General features: G+C 43.8%; 1 protein-coding gene across 7 annotated transcripts in view; it reads right to left on the bottom strand.

Annotated features, from left to right (window-relative positions):
* The window catches only part of Ascc2 (activating signal cointegrator 1 complex subunit 2), a 41,439-nt gene extending 17,798 nt beyond the window's left edge, over positions 1-23,641 (bottom strand). The window contains exons 1-8 of one of the 7 annotated variants that reach the window (XM_003478324.5): positions 23,468-23,641; positions 18,227-18,324; positions 11,384-11,542; positions 10,864-11,034; positions 9,771-9,900; positions 4,738-4,805; positions 3,398-3,508; positions 1,812-1,924 (exon numbers count right to left, since the gene is read on the bottom strand). In XM_003478324.5, the coding sequence (XP_003478372.1) occupies positions 1,812-1,924; positions 3,398-3,508; positions 4,738-4,805; positions 9,771-9,900; positions 10,864-11,034; positions 11,384-11,542; positions 18,227-18,307 (833 nt within the window). In that variant the 5' untranslated portion in view covers positions 18,308-18,324; positions 23,468-23,641. Of the gene's footprint in view, positions 1-1,811; positions 1,925-3,397; positions 3,509-4,737; positions 4,806-7,690; positions 7,779-9,770; positions 9,901-10,598; positions 10,687-10,863; positions 11,035-11,383; positions 11,543-18,226; positions 18,325-23,467 lie in introns of those variants that run through there. The other 6 variants (XM_005007271.4, XM_013141956.3, XM_063225970.1 and 3 more) reach the window with 6 other exon arrangements.
* Between the last annotated feature and the right edge of the window lie 509 nt (positions 23,642-24,150).

The raw sequence follows: 24,150 nt of genomic DNA, 5'->3' as shown, positions 1-24,150 counted from the left end.
ATACCGTTTGCCCTTTCCCAGCTTTTTAAAAAGTCAATGTCATCATATTATGAGTACCATGGATACTGTTTGCATTTTGCCTTCCCACTTAATCGTGGTACAATGGCAATGTGTAAAGCACCCTTGGTCTCGGGATGGCTAGGCAGAATTTCATTGTGCTTATGAGGTATCAGATACCATAGATGCACATTCAAGGGTTTTGTTTTGTTTTTAGTTGTTTGCTACTAAAAAACAATCTGGGAAGCCAACAGTGGTGGCACACACCTGTAATTCCAGCACTCTGGGACACTGAGGCAGGAGGATTGCAAGTTTGAGCCCAATAGAGGCAATTTAGTGACTTAGTAAGACACTGTCTTAATAAGAAAGGGCTAGGGATGCAGCTTAGTGCAAAGACCCTGGATTCAACTCCCAGCACTGAAAGAACAAAACAAAACACAAAAACCATGTTTCACAAAGTAACTTTGCACACGTATCACTTTGTATCTTTGTAAGTATATGAGGAACAATTCTTAGAAATAGAATTGAAGGGAAAGATGGTACTTGCATCTTCAATTATCACAGATCTTGTCAAATCACCCTACACAGAGGTTGTTCCCATTTACCCTATCAGCAGTGTATCCTGGCAACAACTGAACCTGTTTGGGCCAAAGTATCTTCTCTGTCCTCTTCTGCTCCCATACCTACGAAGGCCTTCCTCTTTTGGCTTAGTTATCCTCTGCTACTAAGGTACTAGAACAAGACAGATGCTATCAGAAAGTAGCCAAAGGGGAGACAAACATTTTCAGAGCACTTGCTACGAATTCTGCACTTAAAAGCTGTAGTTCTGGGGTTGGGAAGCTTAAGATGTTCAGAGGAAGAATTGTACCATAAAAAAGAGGCAGCTGCATTTCCAGTTGTTAGGGTTGCCTATTCTATGTGCAGTTCATCTGGTTCTGGGAAGGAAGAGTCCTGTAGGCGAGCAGAACCAAGCTGCACATGGCAGTGGAGGCCTGGAATGCTACAAGAGGAGATGGAGGTGTGAAGGAGGATGAGGAGGAGAATGAGAAAAGGAGAGCTGCGGCCAGTGTTAGCCTGAGAAAAGTCAGGGGACAGCAGGTACACTAGAGAGGACAGTGAAAGCCTGTGTGATGGGGCTGGGGACTTTAACCTTGAGCCAGGAAGGCATGGGTGTGAGGTGGCAAAGCTGAGAGGCAAGGTTGGCTGTACTGTGCCAGGTATGGATTTGCCTGAGAGAACTATGGTATTGAGGGAGCTGGTGGTAGTTGTCGTCTTTCTTTCTTTTATTACTAGTATATCTGAAGAGGATCCTATGAATATCTTTTTTTTTTTTTTTTCTGAGATGAGGTCTTGCTATGTTGCCCAGGCTGGTCTCAAATTTCTGGGCTCGTGATCCTTTTGCCCCAGCCTTTAAGTAGCTAGCACTGCAGGTGTGTGCCACCACTTCTGGATATCTGTTCAATCTTAAAGATTTCTTTAAAGGTGACCCCACCCCCACCAAGCAGGTATATTGTGCTCTTCCCTGTGTTAGATCACTTTGTATTGACTCTCATTCCCTAAGCCTACCCATGACAAGGGCTTTGAGACAAACAAAGCAGAATTGAAATTGTTTTCTTCTTGTCACACTCCACCCCATCCTGTTCTTAGTCCAAACTGGCAATGCTTCTAGAATGCATGCTTCTTACAAGCAAAAGCCTATCTGCCTTCTCACTGCAGCACTCCCAGGCTGGAAGGCTGGAACATTCAAAGGCCCAGTAAATGAATGAGTACATGGACCAGAGCCTCTACCTTAACAGCCAGAACTCCTGCTGTACCTGTAACAGAAGTCGTGTTTCTGGAAGGTTGGGCAAGCCAAAGGGAAGATATCCAGAAAGGCCCAGAGTGTAGTGCAGGTATCACAAAGGTAGAGAATAACATCCTTTAGTTCCTGTTGCCAAGAGGGAAAAAAATACTGAATTATTCTCCTCTGCCCCATAGAGAGCTCTGTAGAGTCTATGACACAGTTGACAAAATCAAGGTCCCCAGTTGGGTGTGGTGCCACATGCCTGTAATCTCAACACGTCAAGATGTTGTGGCAAGAGGATCACCGCAAGTTGAAGGCCAGCCTGGGCTACACAGTGAGTTCAAGGTCACCTTGAACTGCACAGTGAGATCCTGTCTCAAAAAACAAAGAAAAAAAATCAGGGTCCCCAACAGGCAGGATGATGCTTGTGGAGAAAAGAACAGGGGAGTCCCTGTAACACAGCCTGCCTGGTCTGTCTCCAGGAGCTCAATCTGGGTGAGCCACCTAATGGCCCTGCTAGTGCGACTTCAATGGGCTCATAGTCAGTGACTGCCAAGGTCATTTCTAGTTCAGAGATAATATGGTCTCTCTTCTACACTCAACAAAAACCAAGCACTGAACTGGAAGTCAAACTCTCTAGTCCCAGAGAGTGTGTACTTCCCAGTGACAACCAGTGAGGATAAGAATATCAAGCCTGCACTTCTCTCTGGCTTCTCTCCCTGTGTGTGTGTGTGTGTGTGTTGAGGCAGGCTTTCACTACGTAATTCAGGCTAGTCTTGAACTCACTCTGCAGACCAGGCTGGCCTCAAACTCACAGTGACTTGCCTATCTCAACCTCCTGAGTGCTGGAATGACAGGGGTGTGCTAGCATGCCTGGCTTTTCCCTCTGATTCTGAAGAATATATTTAGGAGATAGGGTGCTTGCTCATCTGGTTGCTGAGTCTCACAATAACTCTGAAGTATGGGCTAAGCAGCTGTTAGGATCTCTGATTTATGGATAAGGAACCAGCCTCAGAAGGGTGAAATGATTTGCCCCCAGAACATTCAAAACACTTGTCTGACGGCTCTTTCCCCAGCAGGTCACAAGCTCTAGAGCATGGCTCTCAGCAACCTTGCTCCTGTTCTCTCCAGTGCTTAGCACAGCACCTGCTACACATCCAGGCTCCCTAAACACCAGTCTCCTATCTGTTATCCTCATGGACTAAGTACTGTGAGGGCATGTACTGCCATGTCTGTTTTGCTACTGCTTCACCCCCAAGGCCCATGAACACATGCTGGAGGACCCTGCACATAAACTCACTGAGAATGAACAGCACAAATGAGCTTGCTGAGCTGAACTAAATAAAGCTTAAACTCCTATCTTTGATTTCCAGTGCCATATTCTTTTTAGTACTCCAGAAATGAAGCTCCCAGATGGAAACGTAAGTCTGTTGCAAATACTCTTACCCCACATGATGGGAAGAAATAGCTGCTCACTGAGTCAGAGAAAGGGGCTGTGATAGGGAAAGAAGCCCCTGCTGGCCCATGTGTCATGGCAATGTTCCCAGCCTTGGAGTAGAAAGTGCTCTTTCTGGAAGGATCTAGCCAGAAAGAAGCTGAGCTAGAGGGTGACCTCACCAGAAGAGGCATGTCGCTGGGAGTCAACCGGCTCTTCTCCTCAAGCTTCTGGGGAGTGCTCCTGGTTGCATCCCCTTGCAAACCACAGTGTTGGAGAATATTGCTGAATACCTGTAAAAAGCAAGAAAGAACTCTCCCAGATCATGATGAGCCACATTCTGACAAGCTAGTGTCTAGGACGTCCACTCCATGGCTATAGACAGGTGATGTTAACACTGCCTGGGAACATATACGTTTCCAGGGTATCAGCTGAGATAATTAATGACCTTCTCAGAGATCAAGGTTAGAGTGGGAATTTTATAGGATGGGGAAGGTGGAAGCATCCTTCTTATGGAATTGTGTAGTGGATTAAAAACACAACACAGGGGGCTGGGGATATAACTCAGTGGTATTGCACTTTACCATGAGTGCAGCCCCAGCTTCCATTCCCAGCACTGTAAAACCAAACCAAACCAAACCAAACCAAACCAAACCAAACCAAACCTCCAGAGTATGCATGTAAAACCCCAAGAATCCTGCAAATATGATCTTGACTAAATAGGCTGGGCAAGTGTATGACAATGAACATTTGAGACACATCTTTACCAACATACAACAGATTTTTACATCACTGTAGATAGCTATTCATGGGAGCAATATTTTAATAAAAGACAACAGTGGGAGGAAAAAAGCCCTATGGGGGCTGGAGATTTAGCTCAGTGGAATATGCGCCTGCCTTGCAAGCAGGCAGTTGTGAGTTTGATCCCTGGTACCGATAAAAACGAAAAGGACAAAAAAAAAAAAAAAAAAAAAGAAAAAGAAAAGGAAAAAAAAGAAAAAAGCCCTATGGTAAAATCATTTAATTATGGAAATGACAGCACTGTCTTTGGGCTGGCATGTAACTGCTCCAAAAGTTACTAGGAACAGTGGGTATCTCTTCATGGAGGGATTATGGGGCAATAGTAATATTGTTCTTTCTGTTTTTTAATGTTTTCCACATTTTCTATAGTAAACATTATTCTTTCATGAAATGATTTTCTAAAACTTCAAGCTCTTGATAAACACAGGTTGCTTGGAGGGATGTCCTTATAGGCATATGAACGTTGACAAACATCTGAGCTCAACTGTGTGTCAGACAGCCCTTAGATTTCAGTCGTGTTCAGTAGGACAAAGGGGCAAATTCAAACAGGAGTGATTAGAGATAAGACAAAGACACTGTCTGGGAAGATGGTCTACAGAAAGAGGTAGGAAATAAACATTTCTCCCGAGCTCTTCCAGAAAAGCCAAAGAACATCATCAAGTGGGGAAGGGGTCTTCCTCCCCAGCTCACCCTCCCTTGGACAGGGCCCAAGTGTTGGTACCTGAAGGATGGTGGGCACGGTTTCATCCAGGTCATTATAGTAACTTGGTTGCTGGATGAAGATATTTCCTACAGAGAGAGAGAGAGAGAAAGAGAGAGAGAGAGAGAGAGAGAGAGAGAGAGAGAGAGAGAGACAGAGAGACAGAGAGAGATAGATAGAGAGAGGGGAGACAGAGACAGACAGGCAGAGAGAGAGGGAGACAGGCAGAGAGACAGAGAGACAGACAGGCAGAGTGGCAGACAGATAGGCAGAGACAGACAGACGGACAGGCAGAGAGAGACAGACAGATAGAGAAGTGGGGAGAGGTAGAAACTTACATTACAAATGGTTTCCAGTATGTTTTGTGACCTTTTTCCCTTTTCTTAAGTGCCTCTGTAGTTAGAACCTTTAGCAAGGCCTGGCCTAGGGCCCTGTTGGCACTGAGGTTTGATCTACCCTGGAAACTTCCCCTAGATTAGGGAGGGGCTTTCCTCAGTACAGTTTAACCTTTTGAATACTTCTGTCTAGTAAATTACATAAAAGACTTGCCTTGGTCAAACCGGCTTGCCCTGATGTCCCTAGGGAGAGACCAAACTTAGGTACCATACCTAAAGTGTGACAGCCTGGCTTTGAAAGTGGGAGTTAGTCATCCAGGAAAATTATGAAATATAATCTCTTTGCTCAAGAAACCTGAATGCAACAATGCCAGGCCATGCCTCCAAAATGTGAGAAGTGTCCAGGGAGAAACTTCTCTAAAAATTTTCTTGGTTTTAAATATGCTATCACTTCATTCTACTCCAAGTGAAACACCTGAGAGGGATGTGGACATGGATTCAGCACACGTGTGGTTGTTCCTGTAAGATGAAGTCTTCTGAGTGTTTACTAATTTTTCAACTGATGCTGCTGTGCATGTGTAGGTCAGAGCATAAACCAAGTGGAACAGAAATTGAGGGTTCTGTTCCCTAAATGGTGAGGGAGAGAAGAAAGCAGAAAAGTCACAACTAACTGGGAATAAGATGACAACAAATGCCAACATCCTTAAGAGAAAAGGGTTCTTTATCTCATCATAATCTTTGTATCTAAGAGTGGAAGTTGGGTGCTCTGAATTTTAGGTGTCCTATGTCTCTGGGTGTGGTTTCTTTACTGACAACTCTGCAATTCTGGTCCTACCCCACAGCATCTAAAATAAGAAACTCATTAATTACTGTCCTTTCTGTCAGCTCTTTCCTGAATACTACTTCATCCCTTGATATCAGAGAGCTCAGTTTGACTAGCCTAGGCTTTCTCAGGACTCCTACTCCAGATGAGTGGTAGTTCTGCAAACTGTAAAGATGCATCCGGACCATATGCACCCATCACTTCTGGATAGGCCAGGAATGTCTGAGCTCTCCCTCACCAACCTCTGCTGCTCCTCATGAAGTTCTATCCTGTCCTTCACAGTCAGGTCTGAACTCCTGATCATGGCACAAACAGTTTATGAGATCTGGCCCCTGTTGATATTCTGGGTCACCTGTTCTCCATTCCCTGTGTTGTAGTCCTCCCTTACATTATCCTCCACCTCAGTCAGCAAGCTCTGTCCCTTTCTGCTGCCTGAAATGACCTCCCTCCCAGAGCTAGCTCTACCATGAGGTAAGTGTCACATCTTCCAGGCAGTGCCTCCAGACACAGACAATAGAAAGAAGTTTCCACCCATAACCCCTGGGGTCATAATATATTCCCCCCTCTCATAAGCCTCTAGTGCTAAAGCCTATAACAATGCTGTTTTTCAAGCATCAAGATAGCTCAGTCATCACAAATCTATCCTTGGCGTCTTCTGAGTCCCTTTCCTTTCCTTTATCTGATTTCAACAATAGTGAAAATCTCTCCAGCTTCTGATCTCTTAAAAAAGAAATAATAAAAAGGTAAGGGATAGCAATAGCATCCTTTGAACTGCCCCTTCTCAGATGAAAGCAGTTCAGAAACCCATGGTGAATAAGAGATACTGCCAAACAGATCAGTGCAGTCCAGGAAAGGGCCATGACCCAATTTACTCTGGTTTTGCAAAGCAGCTCCAAGAGAGACTAAAAGGCTTAAAAAAAAAAAAAACAAAACTACACTTGCTGATTCACAGTATCAGCCTTGAAGGCTTTGCAAAAAGGGAAGGGTAAAGCTTGGCTTGTGCTCATAGGACAATTGACCAGTTCCCCTTTTCTCTCCTGTCAATTCTCTTACAAGGGATTGCTTTGCCCACGAATTTCTGTTGTATTAAAAGTGTAGGCAGCTGCTTGTGCTTGGGGCTTAAGGACTGAAAAGAAAGTTGCTGTGTGTAAGATGGAGGTTTGGGGGCTGGGGATTTAGCTCAGCGGCATAAGTGCCTGCCTTGCAAACAGGCAGTCGTGAGTTCGATCCCTGGTACCGGTAAAAAGGAAAAAGACAAAAAAAAAAAAAAAAAAAAAAAAAAAAAAAAAAAAAAAAAAAAAGATGGAGGTTTGGAGGATGGAGGGAGAGAGAGACAGAGAAACAGATTGACTGACTGCAACCTCCTTCTCTATACCTGCCACTCTAAACACACACACACACACACACACACACACACACACACACACCTCTTAATAAGTCAGTTTAAGATTCTCAACCTGAGAGCCTGTGAACAATTTTAAAACACCTTTAAATCTATGGAACCATCTTTCATCAGATTCTCAAAGGAGCCAGTGACCCAAAAGCCTGGGGAACAGGGCAGCAGGCAAACCTGCTCAATCCACCATCACTATGCCATCTCCCGAGGGATCCTCAAAGCCACCTTACACCTGACACATCCCTCGGTGACTTCATGTCTACTTACAGTCACACTTCTCACATCCCAAAGGCCCTTTTTCTGTAATCTATACCAGTTTTCTCCACAACTATTAAGACTTCTCTTTCCAGCTGACTTGATGGAGCCCTACTTTGTCTCCCAGATGTCCTTTTCGGCTCCAGTCACAAACCAGGCTCTCACCTTTACACCCACATGGATGTTCCCACCTTCTCTGTGGCCTCCTGTCTTCCTTCACCTTCTCCCTGCATGCTGCCGGACTAACCTGTCACCAGATGGCCCCCTGCCCTGCTGCTCTAGGTTCTACAGCCTCATTACAGTCAGAGTGTGTACTTGCTGAGTAACTGTGTCATGGCAGGCTTTGTGCTGAGTGTGCCATTCACACTGCCTCCTATTTAATCTCTATAGCCACCCTATATGGAAGTTATGTCATTGGTCTTCCCATTCTCCAGATAAGAAAGCTAAAGTTTAGAGTGGATCACTGACTTAAGCTGACACAGCCAGGAATAGAGCTGGGCTGTAGATTGGGCTGGTTATCTCCAGAGCCTGCTGCTTAGCCACCAAGCAATGCCACTCCCCAAGTGCTGAGGGCCCACATGGAGCCCTTCCCGATATGGCTTCGGCTTCCTCCCCTCTGCCTCCTGTTGCTGTCTTCCTGGAATGCTCAACTCTAACTAAACTGGTCTAGTAATTGTTTTCATAATTATACCTTCTGTTGCTCACTCACCCTACCCTCTCAATCTTTAGTAAGAATATTAAGACTCTTCTCCTGGGAAAACTTCTTTAAAAAAGGATTAAATGGTGATTAAGCTATAATTCGATTTGAATGAGAAAACAGACTGTTCCAGTTTTAAAAGGCTAGATGCAAAATTGCATATACATTATAGTCTAAATATGGTTTTACAAAAAAATATATAAAGATGTTAAACATGGCTGTGCATCTCAGCTATAATCTCAGTGCACGGAGGGCTGGGGCAGGAGGATCATAAGTTTAAAACCAGCTGGGGTATAATGCAAGTTCAAGGCTAGCCTGGGCTCTGGAGTGAGACTCTGTCTCAAAAAACATATACAAAAATGACTGGAAGGAACCAATTACCAAGTAGTCATGTCTTGTGGGAATCTGATAATTTCTTTATACTTTAACTCCTTTTGAAACTCTATAAGAGAAGAAAGAAGAAAGGAAGAGACTATCTCAAAGGATAACTCAGTTTTGTATTTAGAAGACTGTCTGTTGTATGATCTTGGGATGAGGAAGACTGGCAGAGGTGTCCAGGTGACCACCCCCCTGTGCTAGGCCCAATGCCATTAGCTGCAATTCAAAGAGGAATTTCCTGAGGAATTTTCTCTGTGACACCCCGTCAGTGCTTCTTCTGTTTCTGATTGAAATTTCTAGACCACCACAGCCTCAAGGGATCCAATTGCTAATGTCCATTCTTTTTACAACTCCAAAAGTGTTTTGTGAGTTCTGTCCCATCTGTTCTCAGTGATGGTATAAATTGTGGGGGTTTTTTTGTACCAGGAATTGAATTCAAAGCTATATTCCTGGCCCTAAACTGTGCCATACCGATGGCAGCCCCATCACCCCTGAAGTAAGGAGCACAAAGAACAAGAGCTTGAGGATCAGATCTCCACAGCTACAGGTCCCAGCTTGGTTACTTATTAGTCACACGCTGTCAGACATGTTCCTCAGTTTAAGCTGGTGTCCTCATCTGTATATGGGGAGGATAACAACACTTTATCTCTGAGGGCTGCTGTGAAGAGCCAATGGGGACACCAATGTGACATGCCTGACATGTCAGGGGCCCAGGCCACATTCAAATAAAAATAGCTTGGGATATAGCTCAGTGGTATAAGTGCCTGCCTGCCAAGTGCAGAGCCCTGAGTTTGATCACTGGTACGAAAATAAACAAAACAAAACAAAGATAAACTGTCATTTTTTTTAAAACTCTCATCATCAAAGTAAACTTTCTCATTACTGCCATTTTTTTGATACTTGGGCTAACACTAAGATTTCCAGATCCTTGAGGAACTACGTATCTGGTAGTTCTTTATTTAGTTAGTTATTTTTTTGCCTTCACTCCCTAGTTGCCACCTAGTCACTTCTTTTAGAGTTGACACTCATATATCTTTAGGTAGTTTCTGGTACTTATTGTTCACCTATACCGCTCTGAATCCCCTGTACCATCTAAGTGTCAGCCTCTATGACTCTGTTAGGTATATGGGGGCAGTTCGGTGCATTCCCTGGGCCCCAGGCCCTGCATACCTATCATCTTCTGGAGGAGTGGTGAGTTTCCTTTTCCAAAGAGCACACAGAGGTCCAGGATCTTTGGGATGTCAAAAAGGAAGTTATTGTAGAGGATTTCTCCAAATGCAGAAGGGGAAATAAAGTGATCCTAAGAAAAAGAACAAGAGAAAAAGGATGGAGACTCTCTGAATGCTCATACTTTGTACAGTGATCAAACTCATAACAAACAACCTGTAGGCCTACCAGCTGGGAATCAGCTAATGAATGACAGTCTGTCCATCTTATGGACATTTCTGAGCTTCACATACAGTCACTCTCAATTTTAACATAAAAAGAAGCAAAAATACGCCAGGAGACAACCAGTTGGGGGTTCATTCTGAAATATTTATAGGTAAATTATCAAAAGGTCTGGGATTGTATAAAATAAAAAAAAGAAAAAGGAAAAAAGGAAACTCTGGGAGAGATAAGTAGCAAAATGCTAGTTGTTAAGCTGGGTGATAGTCACATGAGATTCATTGCACTCTGCATGGGAAAGTTTTGCGGAAGTACATGCACATATTTGAAAATGTCAGGCATGGTGGCACACGCCTGTAATCCCAGCACTCAGGAGGTTGAGACAGGAGGATCACGGCAAGTTTGAGGCCAGCTTGGGCTATAAAGTAAGTTCAAAGTGCATAGTGAAACCCAGTCTCCATCCCAAAAAGTATTTTTAAAGATTCTATCATCATCATCATTTTTTTCTACAGTGCTGGGGAGAAAACCAAGGCCTTTCACATGCCAGGCAAGCACTCTACCACTCAGCTACATCTCAGTCAGGGTTTAAAAAGTCAGAATCAATGTCTTTACCCTCTGACGCACAAGTAAAGGAACAGTCACGCGTCAACTGGCAAAGGGCCCTCGGCTTCCATTGATGAAAACACTGGGTGTCAAAGGCCTAGTGAAGTAAAGGATAAGGATGTGGCACAGATTTCTTCCCCAGTGGTAGGAATAAAGGTGGAGTAAAGACAAAGAGGAAACTTGATGCTTCCAGAGCCTTCCTTCCCAGGGGTAGAGAATCAGCACCGAGGTATCTGGTGTCAGGTGGTGACCAGTCACGGGATCAGAGGCTTACTTTGGATTCCTTGTGTGTGGACATTCGGAGGAAGGTGAGGAAAACACTCCGATGTAAGTGCTTCTGCATTTCAGCAACCTCAGGGGTCGGGGCCACCCACTCGTCGAACTTACGGGGGACATAGCGCAGATAGGAGTCCAGGCACTTTTGCAGGGTCTCATCAAAGATTACCTAAGCCAGGCAACACAGGATAGCAAGGATTTATCCTTAGGTCCATGTTCCTACTGATGGACCCCGGCCTACTGCCAATACTCTAACCCCAAGGAACAAAGGAGGTACAAATGAGCTGAGGGCTAAATACAAGTTTCTAAAAAAATGACATTTTGGAAGGTGTCATTGATGTGTTTAACATCATTAAGATTGTGATATAAGACAACAACTCCAACCACAATTTGCTGTTAAGGATCCAGTGTAAGAAGTAGAGAAAAAAGCACCTTCTATGGGAAGAAAAACAACAACATCAACCAACTAAGAGCACGTCATGTGCTTTGTCTTAGTGTTAATTTTGATAGAATGTTACCTGGCACCAGAATTTATCGTGAGGCAAGGCCAGGAGCCAGTCGAGGTCATTGGCTACGAAGGTGGCGCGTTCCAGGTACTCCTCCACTAGGGCGGGAATGTTGTCTTTAGGGGGCGGTTTGTATAACACAAAATACCGGTCTGCCTTCTGCTCGGGGTGCTACGGATCCAAAAACCACGTGTTAACGTGGCAGAAGTTAGTCAGTGAGGGCCCATTTGCCAACCCACAGCAATGACAACACTTGGCTGTTCTAACCGGTGAGCCTCCAAGGAGTTTTTAAGCACAAAGAACCAAGTGTATCTAACAAAGGGGGCATGGTTGCACCCAGGGAACACAGGGCAGTTTTAAAAATCGTGTTTTTGGAGAGAATTTGATGGCATGGGGAAAGGTCAAGGGAAAAGAAAGCGGGACACAACACTCTCTATTTAATATAATCAATTGAGGTCTTAAAAAAGTACATATATTCATACACTGGTACCGATTTTTAAAAAACAAAGTAAGGGGATGAAATCCCAGTTACTACTGGATATCTCTGGGGGTGGGAGCAGCAAAGGAGATTGTGGCATGAATATAGTTTCCAAGCTTTAAACAGTGAACATGTAATATTTTAAAATGATTTTCAATTATACAAGAAAGCAGCTGGGAGTGGTAGTGTGGGCCTATAACTCCAAGTAGGGGTTACTTGGAGGCTCAGGCAGGAGGAACACAAGTTCAATCTCAGCCTCAGAGATTTAATGACTTAGTGAGACCATGTCTCAAAAAAAGTGGATGTGTGGCTTCATGCAAAGGTCCTGGGTTCAATCCCCAGTGCCACAAAAAAAAAAAAAAAAAAAGGTAAAGTATAAGCACCTTTTCATTCAAAAACTTAACAGCGTGGGCTGGGTGTGGCTTAGTGGTAGGTCAAGGGTAAAGTCCTCATTTTGATCCCCAGCACCAAAAAACAAACAAACAAACAAAAAACAAAAACAGGAAATAAAAACAATGCTACAGAGGCGGTGAGTCACTTGGGACCATACTTCCAATCTCCAATATTTCCCAGAGATCCTTCTTTTTTGTTTGGTGTCCTGGCAGCCTGTTTGTAGGCATTTTGTAAAACACAGCTACATGAAGTATTTGGGTCTGTTTTTTCTTTCTGATACAAATAGCATTATACATATCACTGTTTTTTTAATGCCCAGAAAAACAAATCTCAGTGAATTTTTAAAAGAAGATTCCAATCAAGTAGCTGTAGTTCTTAGAGTCACAAGTTCCCTCTTCCAGCACTTACCACATCATGAACAGACCTTACTCTGTTACCATAGAGGAGATGGGGTCAGTTTTCTCCAGACTGTATAATGGTGGCTTTCTCTGGTGGAAGTGGTAGCAGGAAAAAGGCCAGGCAACAGCTCAGCTTTTACCAACCAGCACCCCGCCCTCAGCACTGTCTGCCCAGGGGACATAGAACAATCAAGACTGATAGTCCTTAGCCTCTGCAAGAATCACCTAGGCTTCCTCCTGTACAATGAAGGTTCATAAACTGAAGAGTCCTTGTGTTCCACAGCGATTCACTGGGGCCACCTAACATCGGAGTCTGAAGGATTTCTTCCTTTATTTATTTATTGTTTGCACCAGGGATTGAACTCACGACCGCGTGTTTGTCAGGCAGGTGCTTATGCTGCTAAGCTAGATCCCTTGAAGGATTTCTTCCTATTTAAATGTGATTTACATAGTGGGGTCCCAGGTACAAATCTGTTGAAAAAGGAAGTGTATGGACTGGAATTCATTCAAAACAATCTAGAATCTTAAGTTCATCTTCTTGGCTTCCAAACTTCCCGCCTTCTCCCTGTTAATACCTTACCTTACCTCCTAGATCACACCGGCTAAGTTAGGCTACTTGTTTCTTTCTCTCTCCCTCCTGCCCTCCCTCCCTCCTTTTGGTCTTTCTCTCACACACACTCATACACGTGTGCCCTGAGATTCTACCTTCCTTGTAAACCTGCTAATATTTACTTGACTGCCACTCCCAGGTAAAGAATAAAAGCACCCAGATCCTTACAGAGTCCACACTCTGTATCTAAGCCACCAAGGGAGCTCCAAATGAAAGGACATGACAGTTCAAATCTGTGAGGGTCATAGGAGTACCAGGGACAATTAACAGTGCCTTGAAGATGAAGGATGGCTTCTTATGGCAGTCAGCATCTAAGCTGAGCCTCAGAAAAGAAAAAGGTTTGTTAGGTGGAAGAAATAGCATTTTATGTAGGCATAAAAACGGGCTGTAAAAAGTGCACAGACTGCATCAGACACTGAGCGATGGATCTGGTGAGAGGTAGAATAATAAAAACTAAAACCAAAATTTCCTGAGGACCAACCTATGCCACTGCTGAGTAGGCATGTTTCACGTTCTATTTCTTTTTGACCTATAACTAGTTAAAAGGGAGATAGATTTTTTCCCATTTACAGAGGAATAAACAAAGTAAGGTTCATGAACTTTACAAGATCATGAAGTTAAGGAGGCAACTAATGTAGGATTTGACACAAAGCTCATGCTGCAGACCTCTGATATCCATGTCTATCCTGGTCTCTGCATCTGTCTGAGTCTAGCTCTCACCTCATTCCCTTCAGAAATCCTCTACGACTCCCACCTTTCTGGATCAGAAGTTCACCCGGGCTCTCCCCCAACACCTGTACTTTGCTCACCTGAATGTGGCACCTGTTAAAACTGTATCATAAGTGCTTTTAGATTGGGAGTGGTGCTATATACCTGTAATCTCACCACTCTAGAAAACTGAGGCAGGAAGATCACAAGTTCAAACCCGCCCTAGGCAACTTAGTGACTTACTGAAACTCTGTCTCAAAATAAAAACTTGACAAAGGACTGGAACTACAGCTTAGCTCAAAGACACTGAGTTCAAATCCCAGTACCCTCTGACCAAATAAAGTACTTTTAGGTTACTGGTTGCTGTGGACAGGGAGAGAGAAAGGGATTGATTATGGATGGACACAAGGAGACTTTTGAGTAAGGTGAAATGTCTTGATTGTGGTGAATGTTTCATGGGTCAATATAGATACTCTATCCAACTAGATTGTACACTTAATTATGTACCTGGGTATAGTGGCACTCAGGATTGACATGAGTTCAAGGCCAGCCTCAGCCACATAGTGAGTTCAAGGCCAGTTTAAAATGCATATGTAGACCTTATCTCAAAAAAAAAAACAAAAACAAAACAAAAAAAAAAAAAACAACTGTGTAGTTCTACTGATACTATAAAGTTACATAAAAAGTAAGTCTGCCTTCTCCAATGTGTCTCCAACTAGGTATATGTCTCCCGAGGCAGTCAAACCTTACGAGTCCCTACGACAGTGCCTGCCATTATGCATACTTCTTATACATATTTGCTGGCTGGGTGAAGGAAAGGATGGAGGTAACAAGTGACTAGATACACCCCTAGCAGGTTTGGTATGGTTGTAATTGGATTATGAGGCTTATAGCTGACATGGTTAGAAGGTGGAGTCTGGTTAAAAAAGTGCATGTCACTGAGAGAGTGATCGAGAAGGATTTATCTTCCTCCCTGGCTTCTCCCTTTGCTGTCTGCTTCCTGCCCACCATGTTGTGAGCAGTTCTCCTCTACCATGTCCCTCTGCCATGCTGCTCCATCTTGGAGTCAGACAATCATGCAAGGACTAAAATTTCTAAAACATGAACCAGTTAGGTGTAGTGGCACATGCCTGTAATCCCAGCACTCAGGAGGCTGAGGCAGGAAGACTGCTGCATGTTCAAGGCCAGCCTGGGGTATAAAATAAATTCAGGCCAGCCTGAACTGCACAGTAAAACTCTGTCTCGAAAAGACAAAAACAAAGTGAGGCGAGGTGGCTCATGCCTATAATCCCAGTCCTTGGGAGGTTAGAAGGTAGAGTCTCACACCTGTAATCACAGCACTCAGGAGGATCACTGTGAGTTTGAGACCAGGGCTACAAAGTGAGCTCAAGGCCAGCCTGAACTGCACCCTGTCTCAAAAAGACAAAAAAAAAAAAAAAAAAAAAGAGAGAGAGAGAGAGAGAGAGAGACAAAAACAAAGAAACAAACAAACAAAAAACCTGACATGTGAGCCAAAGTAAACTTCTCTTTCTTTAAATTGTAGGCATCAAATATTATGTACCAATGACAAGGAAAGTAACTAAGACAGGTCCTATGTGCTTTATAAAGCTATGAGAACATCCACTGCCAATCAATCTTCTGGAAGATCTTGCTAAGAAATTGTTTGCACTGTTCTTTAAGCACCACTTGCACCTCTCACCCTGCAAAGGCACTGTGGTAAGTGCTCTTTGGCTGGAGGCATTTGTGACCCAAGATGAAACTCAAGACAAATATGGGTTGTCAAAACACTCTTATAGGAGCTTCCTTACCCTTCAGGGTAATATTTCTTAGTATGACCAACAAGACCCTTCCCCCATCAGACAGCTATTTCCCTCGGTTCACTCTTCTTGCTACTCTAACCCCATTCAATGCTACTATCACTATGAATACTGTCAGCACCATCATAACTGTAATTTATTAAGTGTTGACTATATTTCTGGCACTGTGCTACTTCACAGACATTTTGTTTAATGCTTATAGCCATCCTATTAAGTTTGGCCTATTATTACCATTTTTGTACCCTGAAACTTAAGAGGGGTAAGTACCTTGCCAAATATACCTGAGATGAATGCAAAGCTGTGCTCTTTAGCTATGCAACACTGCTGCCACTCTAGTAACTGGTGGTTGCTGTAGGAGTCAGGCTTTCAGCTACTCAGGCTACTCAGATCTTTCAGCCATGTCCTCCTTTCTCCCAATGCTGTTTCTGGCTAGTATTTATTCAACCTTCGACACCAAGCTCAGAATTCCCCTCCTGCAAGAACCCTTTTCTTCACGCAAGTATCCTCTCACTAGTCCCAAGACCTTTTGGTCACCCACTACCACTTCATTGATCTGGACTGGTGACGCAGCTCTGCTCATGTCACTCACTGCCTGGCTTTCATTCTAGCACATCCTGATCACACTGTCACAAATCTACCAGTAGCCGGGCGTGGTGGCACACTCCTGTAATCCTAGCACTCAGGAGGCTGAGGCAGGAAGATCATTGCAAGTTCGAGACCAGCCTGGGCCACAACTGCATAGTGAGACCCTGTCTCAAAAAGACAAAAAAATAAATAAAAATCTACCAGTGTGTTTTCCCCTTAGGCTGTGGCATCCCCCTGCCCCATCACATCACAGGCAGGGATCACATCTTTTCTATTTGTAGCTTCAGCTCCTGGCACTAGGGCTGACTGTGGTCTCTAATTTATTTGCCAAATGTTTCCTGAGAGTCTACTAAGTGCCTGGCATTAAGAAACTAGGAGTGAAGAGATGGCCCAAAACTCTGCTGTTGGAGCCCACAGATTACAACTTAGGTGTTCATTCAATACATAGGGAAGGACTGAGGTAGAAAATCAGACTCGGGCTGGGGATTTAGTTCAGTGGCTTAAGCGTCTGCCTGGAAAGCACGAGGTTGTGAGTCTGCATTTCAAACACTAGCCATATTGCAAGTACTCAATACTGACATGTGGCAAATAGCTATCTATTGGGTGGCTTTTCTAAAGAGTACAGTTCTACGTTTTCTGATAAATATCCTCTGTATATGAAAAGGTCATAAAATAAAACAAGAGGCTTTAAGCACAAATGTTAAGGATTTGAAGTTTGGGATTAGCCTGTATGGTTTCCTATCTTTGTGTGTGTGTGTGTGTGTGTGTGTGTGTGTGTGTGTGTGTAGTACTGGGAATCAAACTCACAACCTTGCACTTGCCAGGCACGTGTTATGCCACTGAGCTGTATCTCTGGACATGGCTTCCCATCTTGTTCTAATTTCCTAGTTCTGTGACACTAAAGTCAGATTCCTCACCTGTAAAATGGGGATAAGCACAATATCCATTCATAGCGCTGTGATGTGGCTTAAATGGCATAATTCAGGTGAAGCATTTAGAATGGTTTGGCCCAGAGTAAGTACTCTATAAATGTTTGGTACTATTATTATAGACTGTTTAGCATGTAATAGCCTATCTAGCAGGCAGGAAATAAAAAACTAGACTTCTATTTCCCATGACTTTACTCAAGTCTCTAGAAAATACTTCCTCCCACCTTGATCAAGTAAACTCATATTCTTGGGAAAACAACATGTGGGTATAGGACTCCGTCCCTGTATCTGTCTCCTTCTTTAGTAGACTGGCACCTCTCCATGGCTCTAATCTTTCTCTCTAGCTGGGAACTGGCAGGTTCACAGCCTCCTTAGTTTTCAGTCTCATAAGCCCTGATGGAGTCTCTGTATGTGGCATTTCTTATCCCAGGTAAGATAAAAGATAGTTCAACCTCTGAAATCAGCACTCTCACTGAAACGTGGGTAAGCACTGTAGAGTATACCATTTTTTTCTTTTTTAAGGTAGACAGAATATTCCCACTTAGTGTACCTGTTTTCCTTTTTTAAAGATAGCTCTGAAAATGTCCTACCTGAAACCTGAATACCTCTGCAGGATCTAATCCCCAAACATGGCTTTGCATTGAATCTCTTTCTAGCCAGCTTGGGCTGTATCAGAATTGCCATCAAAATGCATGGAAAGTAAATGCTTTGGGTGGGAGTGAGGAGATGGGATGGTGACATTGGAAATGCTACTCAAATCTGGGCTCAGAAGGAAACAATGGGCTTGGAAGGAACTAGTAGTGTCTCAGCTTCTGAATTACTAACTATGGCCCTTTGGGTCGTTCTTGCAACAGATAAGGAAGGAATTTACTTTTTGCTTCTAAAATTGCAATACGGATAATAATTAGATTGAATGGCCGCAAGGCCCTTGGCTTACCAGTGCTGGTGAAGTCTTCTGCTTTCCTGTCTTCGGGTCCTTGTGAGTGATCTGGAGTTGATCCAGGGGCAGAGATGGCATTGTGCTGCGTGACCCTCCTGAAAGGAATATGTATGGGAAGAACAGAGCAGACACATAGACTCCTAAAGACAGGGGTCCAGGTCTGATCCCAGAGCCAGAAGAGAAGCATTAGCCCCTAGTCTTTGTGTGCTCCAGATGTGGGCCTCCAGTAGCTAGCTTATGTGCTATTGATCCAGATAAAATGCTGTTTTGCTGAAAGCAGTCATTCTCAACTGTGAAGGCATAGACTTTCCAGTGACTCCCATTCCTCTGGAGAAGTACTAGCTGAAAAAGTACATGGATTATTTTTACTTTCTTTTTTTTTTTTTTTTTTTTGGTAGTACTGGAGATAGACTCTATGACCTCGTACAATAACAAGCAAAAACTCTACCACTGAGCTACACCTACACCTGTGGCCCACTAAATTATCTTTATTATAGCGCCAGCTCAGTAGTCCATGAAGACAGACTAGGGTGTTGCAAATCTGGCTGGGGAAGCAGGTGTGTCTTGTTAGTTACAGAATCACAGGACATAGGCAGAACATTTCCAAAAGCCCTACATGTGGATGTTTGGGGAGAGCTTGAGCAGGTTTTTAGTAAGGTACCCTAGACCTGATGTCAGACTAAGGAGTGGAAGATATAAAAGGGACAGTTGCTATTGAGCCTCCACTGTGTACTCTCATGCTGTACAGTGTACCTTCTTTCCTACCTCCTCTTGGCCCAAACTTGCTCTGCAGAGCCTGTTTCTTTTCCTACCTTTAATAAATGTAAAACCTTGCCACTGTTTGTGTTTGTCTTGACTAATTCTGTGTGCAGGACAGAAAAATCCTACAAACCACCTCTAGGAGACTCCAGACCCAAAACATTGTGAACTCTATCAAGATACTGCTTAGGACTCTACTTCCCTTACTACTTTTCCTAATGATCAGCAGACTTGGAACAGACACAGACATATCAAATGTCTGAGTAATAACTAACTAGGGCATTCTTGTTACAACTCTCACCAGATCTTTCAGGTCTTTTAAGGATTGGAGCCATAGGCCCCTTCTTGCTCACAGAAGGTGTTAAGATTTATAGAATCTCTAGGCTTCAAGGAAAAAGGACATGATGAATAGGAGAACCAGATACTAAGAAAATTCACAGAAACCTGCCAGGGCAGGCTCCTTTGCATAGAGCACCAAACCTGCTGCAAAAGCAGAAATTGGCACTGGGTGTGACTAACTGCTAGAAAGTGCCCTTAGCATACACAAGGCCCTCGGCTTGATTGCTGGCATAAAAAAGTCAAAAATAAAAAACCCAGAAATGACAGGTTTCTGTCTTTCATCTAATCTTTTTTTCACAAAAGCACTGGGCCTGCCCCATAGAAGGACACAAAAGTTGACCAAATCGTAGAATGAATGTAAAAAAGGCATGTCATTTAAGGCTAGTAGGATCTCAATGGCAACAGATCAAGGCAGGGCAGAGGAAACTGTCACTTCTTAAGCACTCACAGACAAGCTGAGGGGCAGGTCAGTCATATATGAACAGGTGTCCTATATCTCAGATTTCAGACCAGGCCCTGGTGTTATGAAGACAGATAAGCATAGGAAAGAAACATACCCTAGACAGAGGAAGTAGAGGATCAGAGGACAGGAGAAGGAAGCAGCAAGGTACACTGATTCTAGTCTGTTTATTATGTTTTTAAGGGTGTCCCAGCTGGCCTTGCACTCCTTGGCTCAACTGAGCCTCCTGATTCAGCCTTTCCAATAGTTGGGACTACAGATATGCAACACTGTGTCTGGCTTCTGGTCTGTTTTAAAAACTGTGACAATCCCTTCTCAAGAGGGATATAATGAGAGAAAACTAGTCTGTCTAGTTTTCAAGGCCTGTTTTAGCTCTAGAAACCTTGCGCACAAAATTTTCTGAAAAAGTCAGGTACTGCAGCATATGCCTGCAACTTCTGCAACTGGAGAGGATATGGCAGGAGGATTACAAGTCCAAGGCCACCCTGAACAACCTAGTCAGACTGTCTCAAAATGAAAAAACGGGGTGGGAAAAACAGCTGGAGATGTAGCTCAGTGGCAGGGGTTCAATCCTCAGGAAGGAAGGCAAAGTAATCAAGGGTTTGGGGTAAGTTTTCATGTTACAGCTTTGCCAAGCATAGATAATATTCATTGTATATGAGAGCAAAAAAGAGACAAAGACAGAGAAAGAAAGAGTCTAACTCACTATGTTGTCCGGGCTGGCACTGAACTCCTAGGCTTAAGTGATCCTTTTGCCTCAGGCCCCTGAATACCTAGGGATAGGGCACATGCCACTGTACCTGGCTATGCTATTTTAAGTCGGGTTACTATCTTACTTGCTTCTTAGGAACTTCAATCTATAATAATAAGAATTATTATGTTCACATGTCTAAAGGAGGTGTAGATCCTATCTGCTCAAGGCAAATACATTTGTGACCAATTTAAAATTGATGTCCAGTCCTTCTGCTTTGGCATGTGGGGCTCACATGTGGAAGCATTAAAGTATATTTTATTCTCTTTAATCCCAGTGTTGCTGGCCTCCCAGCTGGAAAATCCAATAGGTTACATGCCAGAAACCTAAACAACTCACAGGTCTAATTCTTTTCCCGATTCATCCACAAGAGAGGGTAGTGGGAGTGTCAGGGATGGAACCTGAAGGTAAGGAGAGAGTCGTGAATAGGAGGCAGATCTTCATCCTTTAAATTCAAGGCCTGAGTTCAGATCTAGACAGGTTGAGGCACCTGCTTTCAGAAGAAATTTATTCTTGCCTGTAATCCTAGCACTTGGAAGGCCAAGGTAGAAGGACTGCCACGAGTTTGAGGCCAGCCTAGACTACTTAGCAAGACCCTGTCTCAAAACAAAACAACAAGAAAACAAGGAGAGGGGAGGAGGAGAAGAAATGCACTCCTATAAGCCATACAAGCCAGTGCCTACAAAGGCAGTTCAGCTGGGCGTGGCAGCACATGCCTGTGAGTTTAAGACCAGCCTGAACTGCATAGCAGAAACCTGTCTCAAAAAGACCAAAAAAAAAAAAAAAAGTCTGTTTAGGGTAAGGCTAATGCAGTAAAGAGATCTATCTCTATGATCCTATAGCCTAGCTTTAAATCCTGGCTCCATGTTTTCCTGCACATGTTAAGCCCTGAGGCAGTTCTCTGACCTCTCTCTCTCTCTACTGTTTGACTTTCTTATTTCTTTTGAGACAAGGTCTTGCTACATGGTTCAGGCTGGCTTTGAACTCACAATGGAGCCCACGTTGGCCTCAAACTCATGGTGACTCTTCTGTCTCAGCCTCCCATGTGCTGGGATTATAGGCAGATGTCACCATGTCCAGCTTCCTTGATTTTCTTATCTGTAATATGGAGTGGTAGGGCCAGGGATTCAGTTCAGTGGCACAGGGCCTGCCTGGCAAGCATGAGGTCGTGAGTTCAATTTCCAGTACAAAACAAAAAATCTAGGATCATAGTAACACATTATCTCTAAGGGTTGCTCCGAGAAATAAAGCTAAACGTTCAACACAGTATGTGGCACATACACTTAGCCTCCATAAAGTTTAGTTGTTATCATTAGAGTTTCAAAGGCAGAGAGCATTTTGTGCTTCCTCATTTATTCAGCATTTTGGGTCCTGGTCATATAAATATCATCCAATGTTAGAGCTATAACAGGAACTGGCCAAAACTAGAGCGCAGAAGAGAAGGGAGGAAGGCACAAAGGCACAATAGGGTAACATAATTGGATGTTGAAGAACAGGAGGAAAAACTGGACATTCCAAGCAAAGAACAAACATGAGCAAAGGCTCAGAGTCACAAAAAGTGTGGCTTTGAAAAAGGAGGAATATATTTCATGTTGCTGAAAACAGAGTAAAGAAGACAATGAAAGTGAGGAGGAAAGAGGTTGGATAGGGAAGATAGAACCAGTTTAAAAACAGGCTTCAGTGCTATGCTATGCTATGAGCTCTCATTTGGAGCCAGTGAGGAGTTACTTAAAAAAGAGAGACACGCTCCAAAGAGAACATGAGTAGGATAAGGTGGTGCATGATGTAAAGCCAGCACTCTGAGAGGCTGAGGCAGGAAGAGCTAGTTTGAGTTCTGCCTGGGCAAGTTAAAGACTTGGGAAGTACATGTCTCTAATACATAAATGAAGATGACCATAACCTGGTGCAGGAGAGGCCTCTATGAACCACTGGAGAGCAAACAGTACTGTATTAATGATACTATACTTTTCAGTACTTACTATGTGGCTGGCATTGACACCTGGAGGACAGTAAAACGGGCAAATAACAACCATTCACAGTGCTCATTGTTTTTATGGAAATGACAGATACAAATCGAATAGCCATAAAGTCAACATATTTGTTATACAGACAATGATCAGGTAGCATTTACAGAAGTAACCTGAGGGAAGGAGAATGTCAAATAGGATTTGAGTTTTCTTTCTTTCTTTTTTTTTTTTTTTAGGATTTGAGTTTTCAGTTAAGGTATGAGTAGGTACTTAAAAACACAAGGACAATAATCATGGTTGTACCTATGCCCACCACTATACCTGTGTGGTGTTGGGAAGCAGAAGCAGAGTTAGGAAAGAGCTTTTTCTTAGAAAAGTGCAGTGCAATCACCAATCATAATATGGTCTATGAGCATTCCCAGAGCTACTGTTGCCTCAGTTTCTCTGATTGCCATCACTCTTCTGGCCTAAATTCAACATTACTCTCCCTCTGAAACCTTCCTAAACCGATCTAAAGTATTCACTCTCCCAACTGCTGTCATATCTTTAATTACCGTGTACATTTACTTGTACACTCCCATTAGACTGTCTACTCCATGAAGGCAGAAGCCCTGTGGTGGATTGCTCAGTTTTTATCTCCAGTGCTCAGGTCTGTGCCTGGCACTTAAGAAGCGCTCAACAACTATTTGCTAAACTAATGAATGAAAAAAAAAAAACTAATGAATTAATTCTGAGGACAAAGAAGCCCCAGGGGTGGGAGGTGGGGCTCCCTGGCTTGACTCCTGCCTAGGGAGTCCCATCTTGGAGGGAAGCGGCTCACGGCCCCCGCCCCGTAAGGAAACGTAAGCCTCGGCCCGCCGTGGACACGGGGGCGATGGGCGTGCCAACGCCGCCTGGGGCACGGCCGCCGCTCTTCCCAAGCCACAGGACCCGCATCCAGCAAGGACTAGCCACGCACTCACCTCGGCTGCTTCACCACTGGCCCCGTACCGCCCCCGCAGCCGGCACCGCGGTTCCCAGTGACAGCTGCCGGAGCTCTCGCACTTCCGGGGTCAAACGGCGATTCCGCAGGCGCAGACCGGAAACCCCGGCGCACCCTTGCCCTCAGCGCCAACTGCCACCCTAACGCTGGGCCGTAGCCACGCCCATTCCTAAGACCCCGCCCCCATGATGTGGGGGTTTGCCTGTGACCACGCCCCCTGGTCCTTCCCAGGTTGGGTTAAGTGAGTCCATCTCTAGGAAAATTCAGAAATAGTTCTTAGGACGGCTTTTTAGAATCCAGGTGTCAGTCATTATTCTACAAATTTAATCCAGAAGTTTTAACGAAAAATGTAACAATCTTAGCACACACAAATGAAGGCAGACAAATGAGAACAGACTGTGATTTCAACTTATAAGAACTGGTGTTGATGGAGTTATGATGGTAGTTAGGGTACCTGACTGGTGAATTAGGAGGGCACACAAATGAGGCTGGGGTTATTCCTTCTCTTCATCTTGGTGGTAACTGTAGAGACAGGTTCACTTAGGAAAATACATCAAATTGTACATCGAAGATTTGTGCATTTTTCTGTTTGTATGTAATACAAAATGCACGGCCTTGAGGTTTTGAATCAATTAGTGTAGCTATCTGGCAGATGCAATGTTT

This window comes from Cavia porcellus, unplaced genomic scaffold (assembly GCF_034190915.1).
Source record: "Cavia porcellus strain 051 isolate PalLab524CR breed Dunkin Hartley unplaced genomic scaffold, mCavPor4.1 scaffold_16, whole genome shotgun sequence".
In the NCBI taxonomy this organism is placed as follows: Eukaryota; Metazoa; Chordata; class Mammalia; order Rodentia; family Caviidae; genus Cavia; species Cavia porcellus.
Note: the sequence above shows the minus strand (reverse complement) of the source record. Positions and strands in the feature narration are given on the sequence as shown.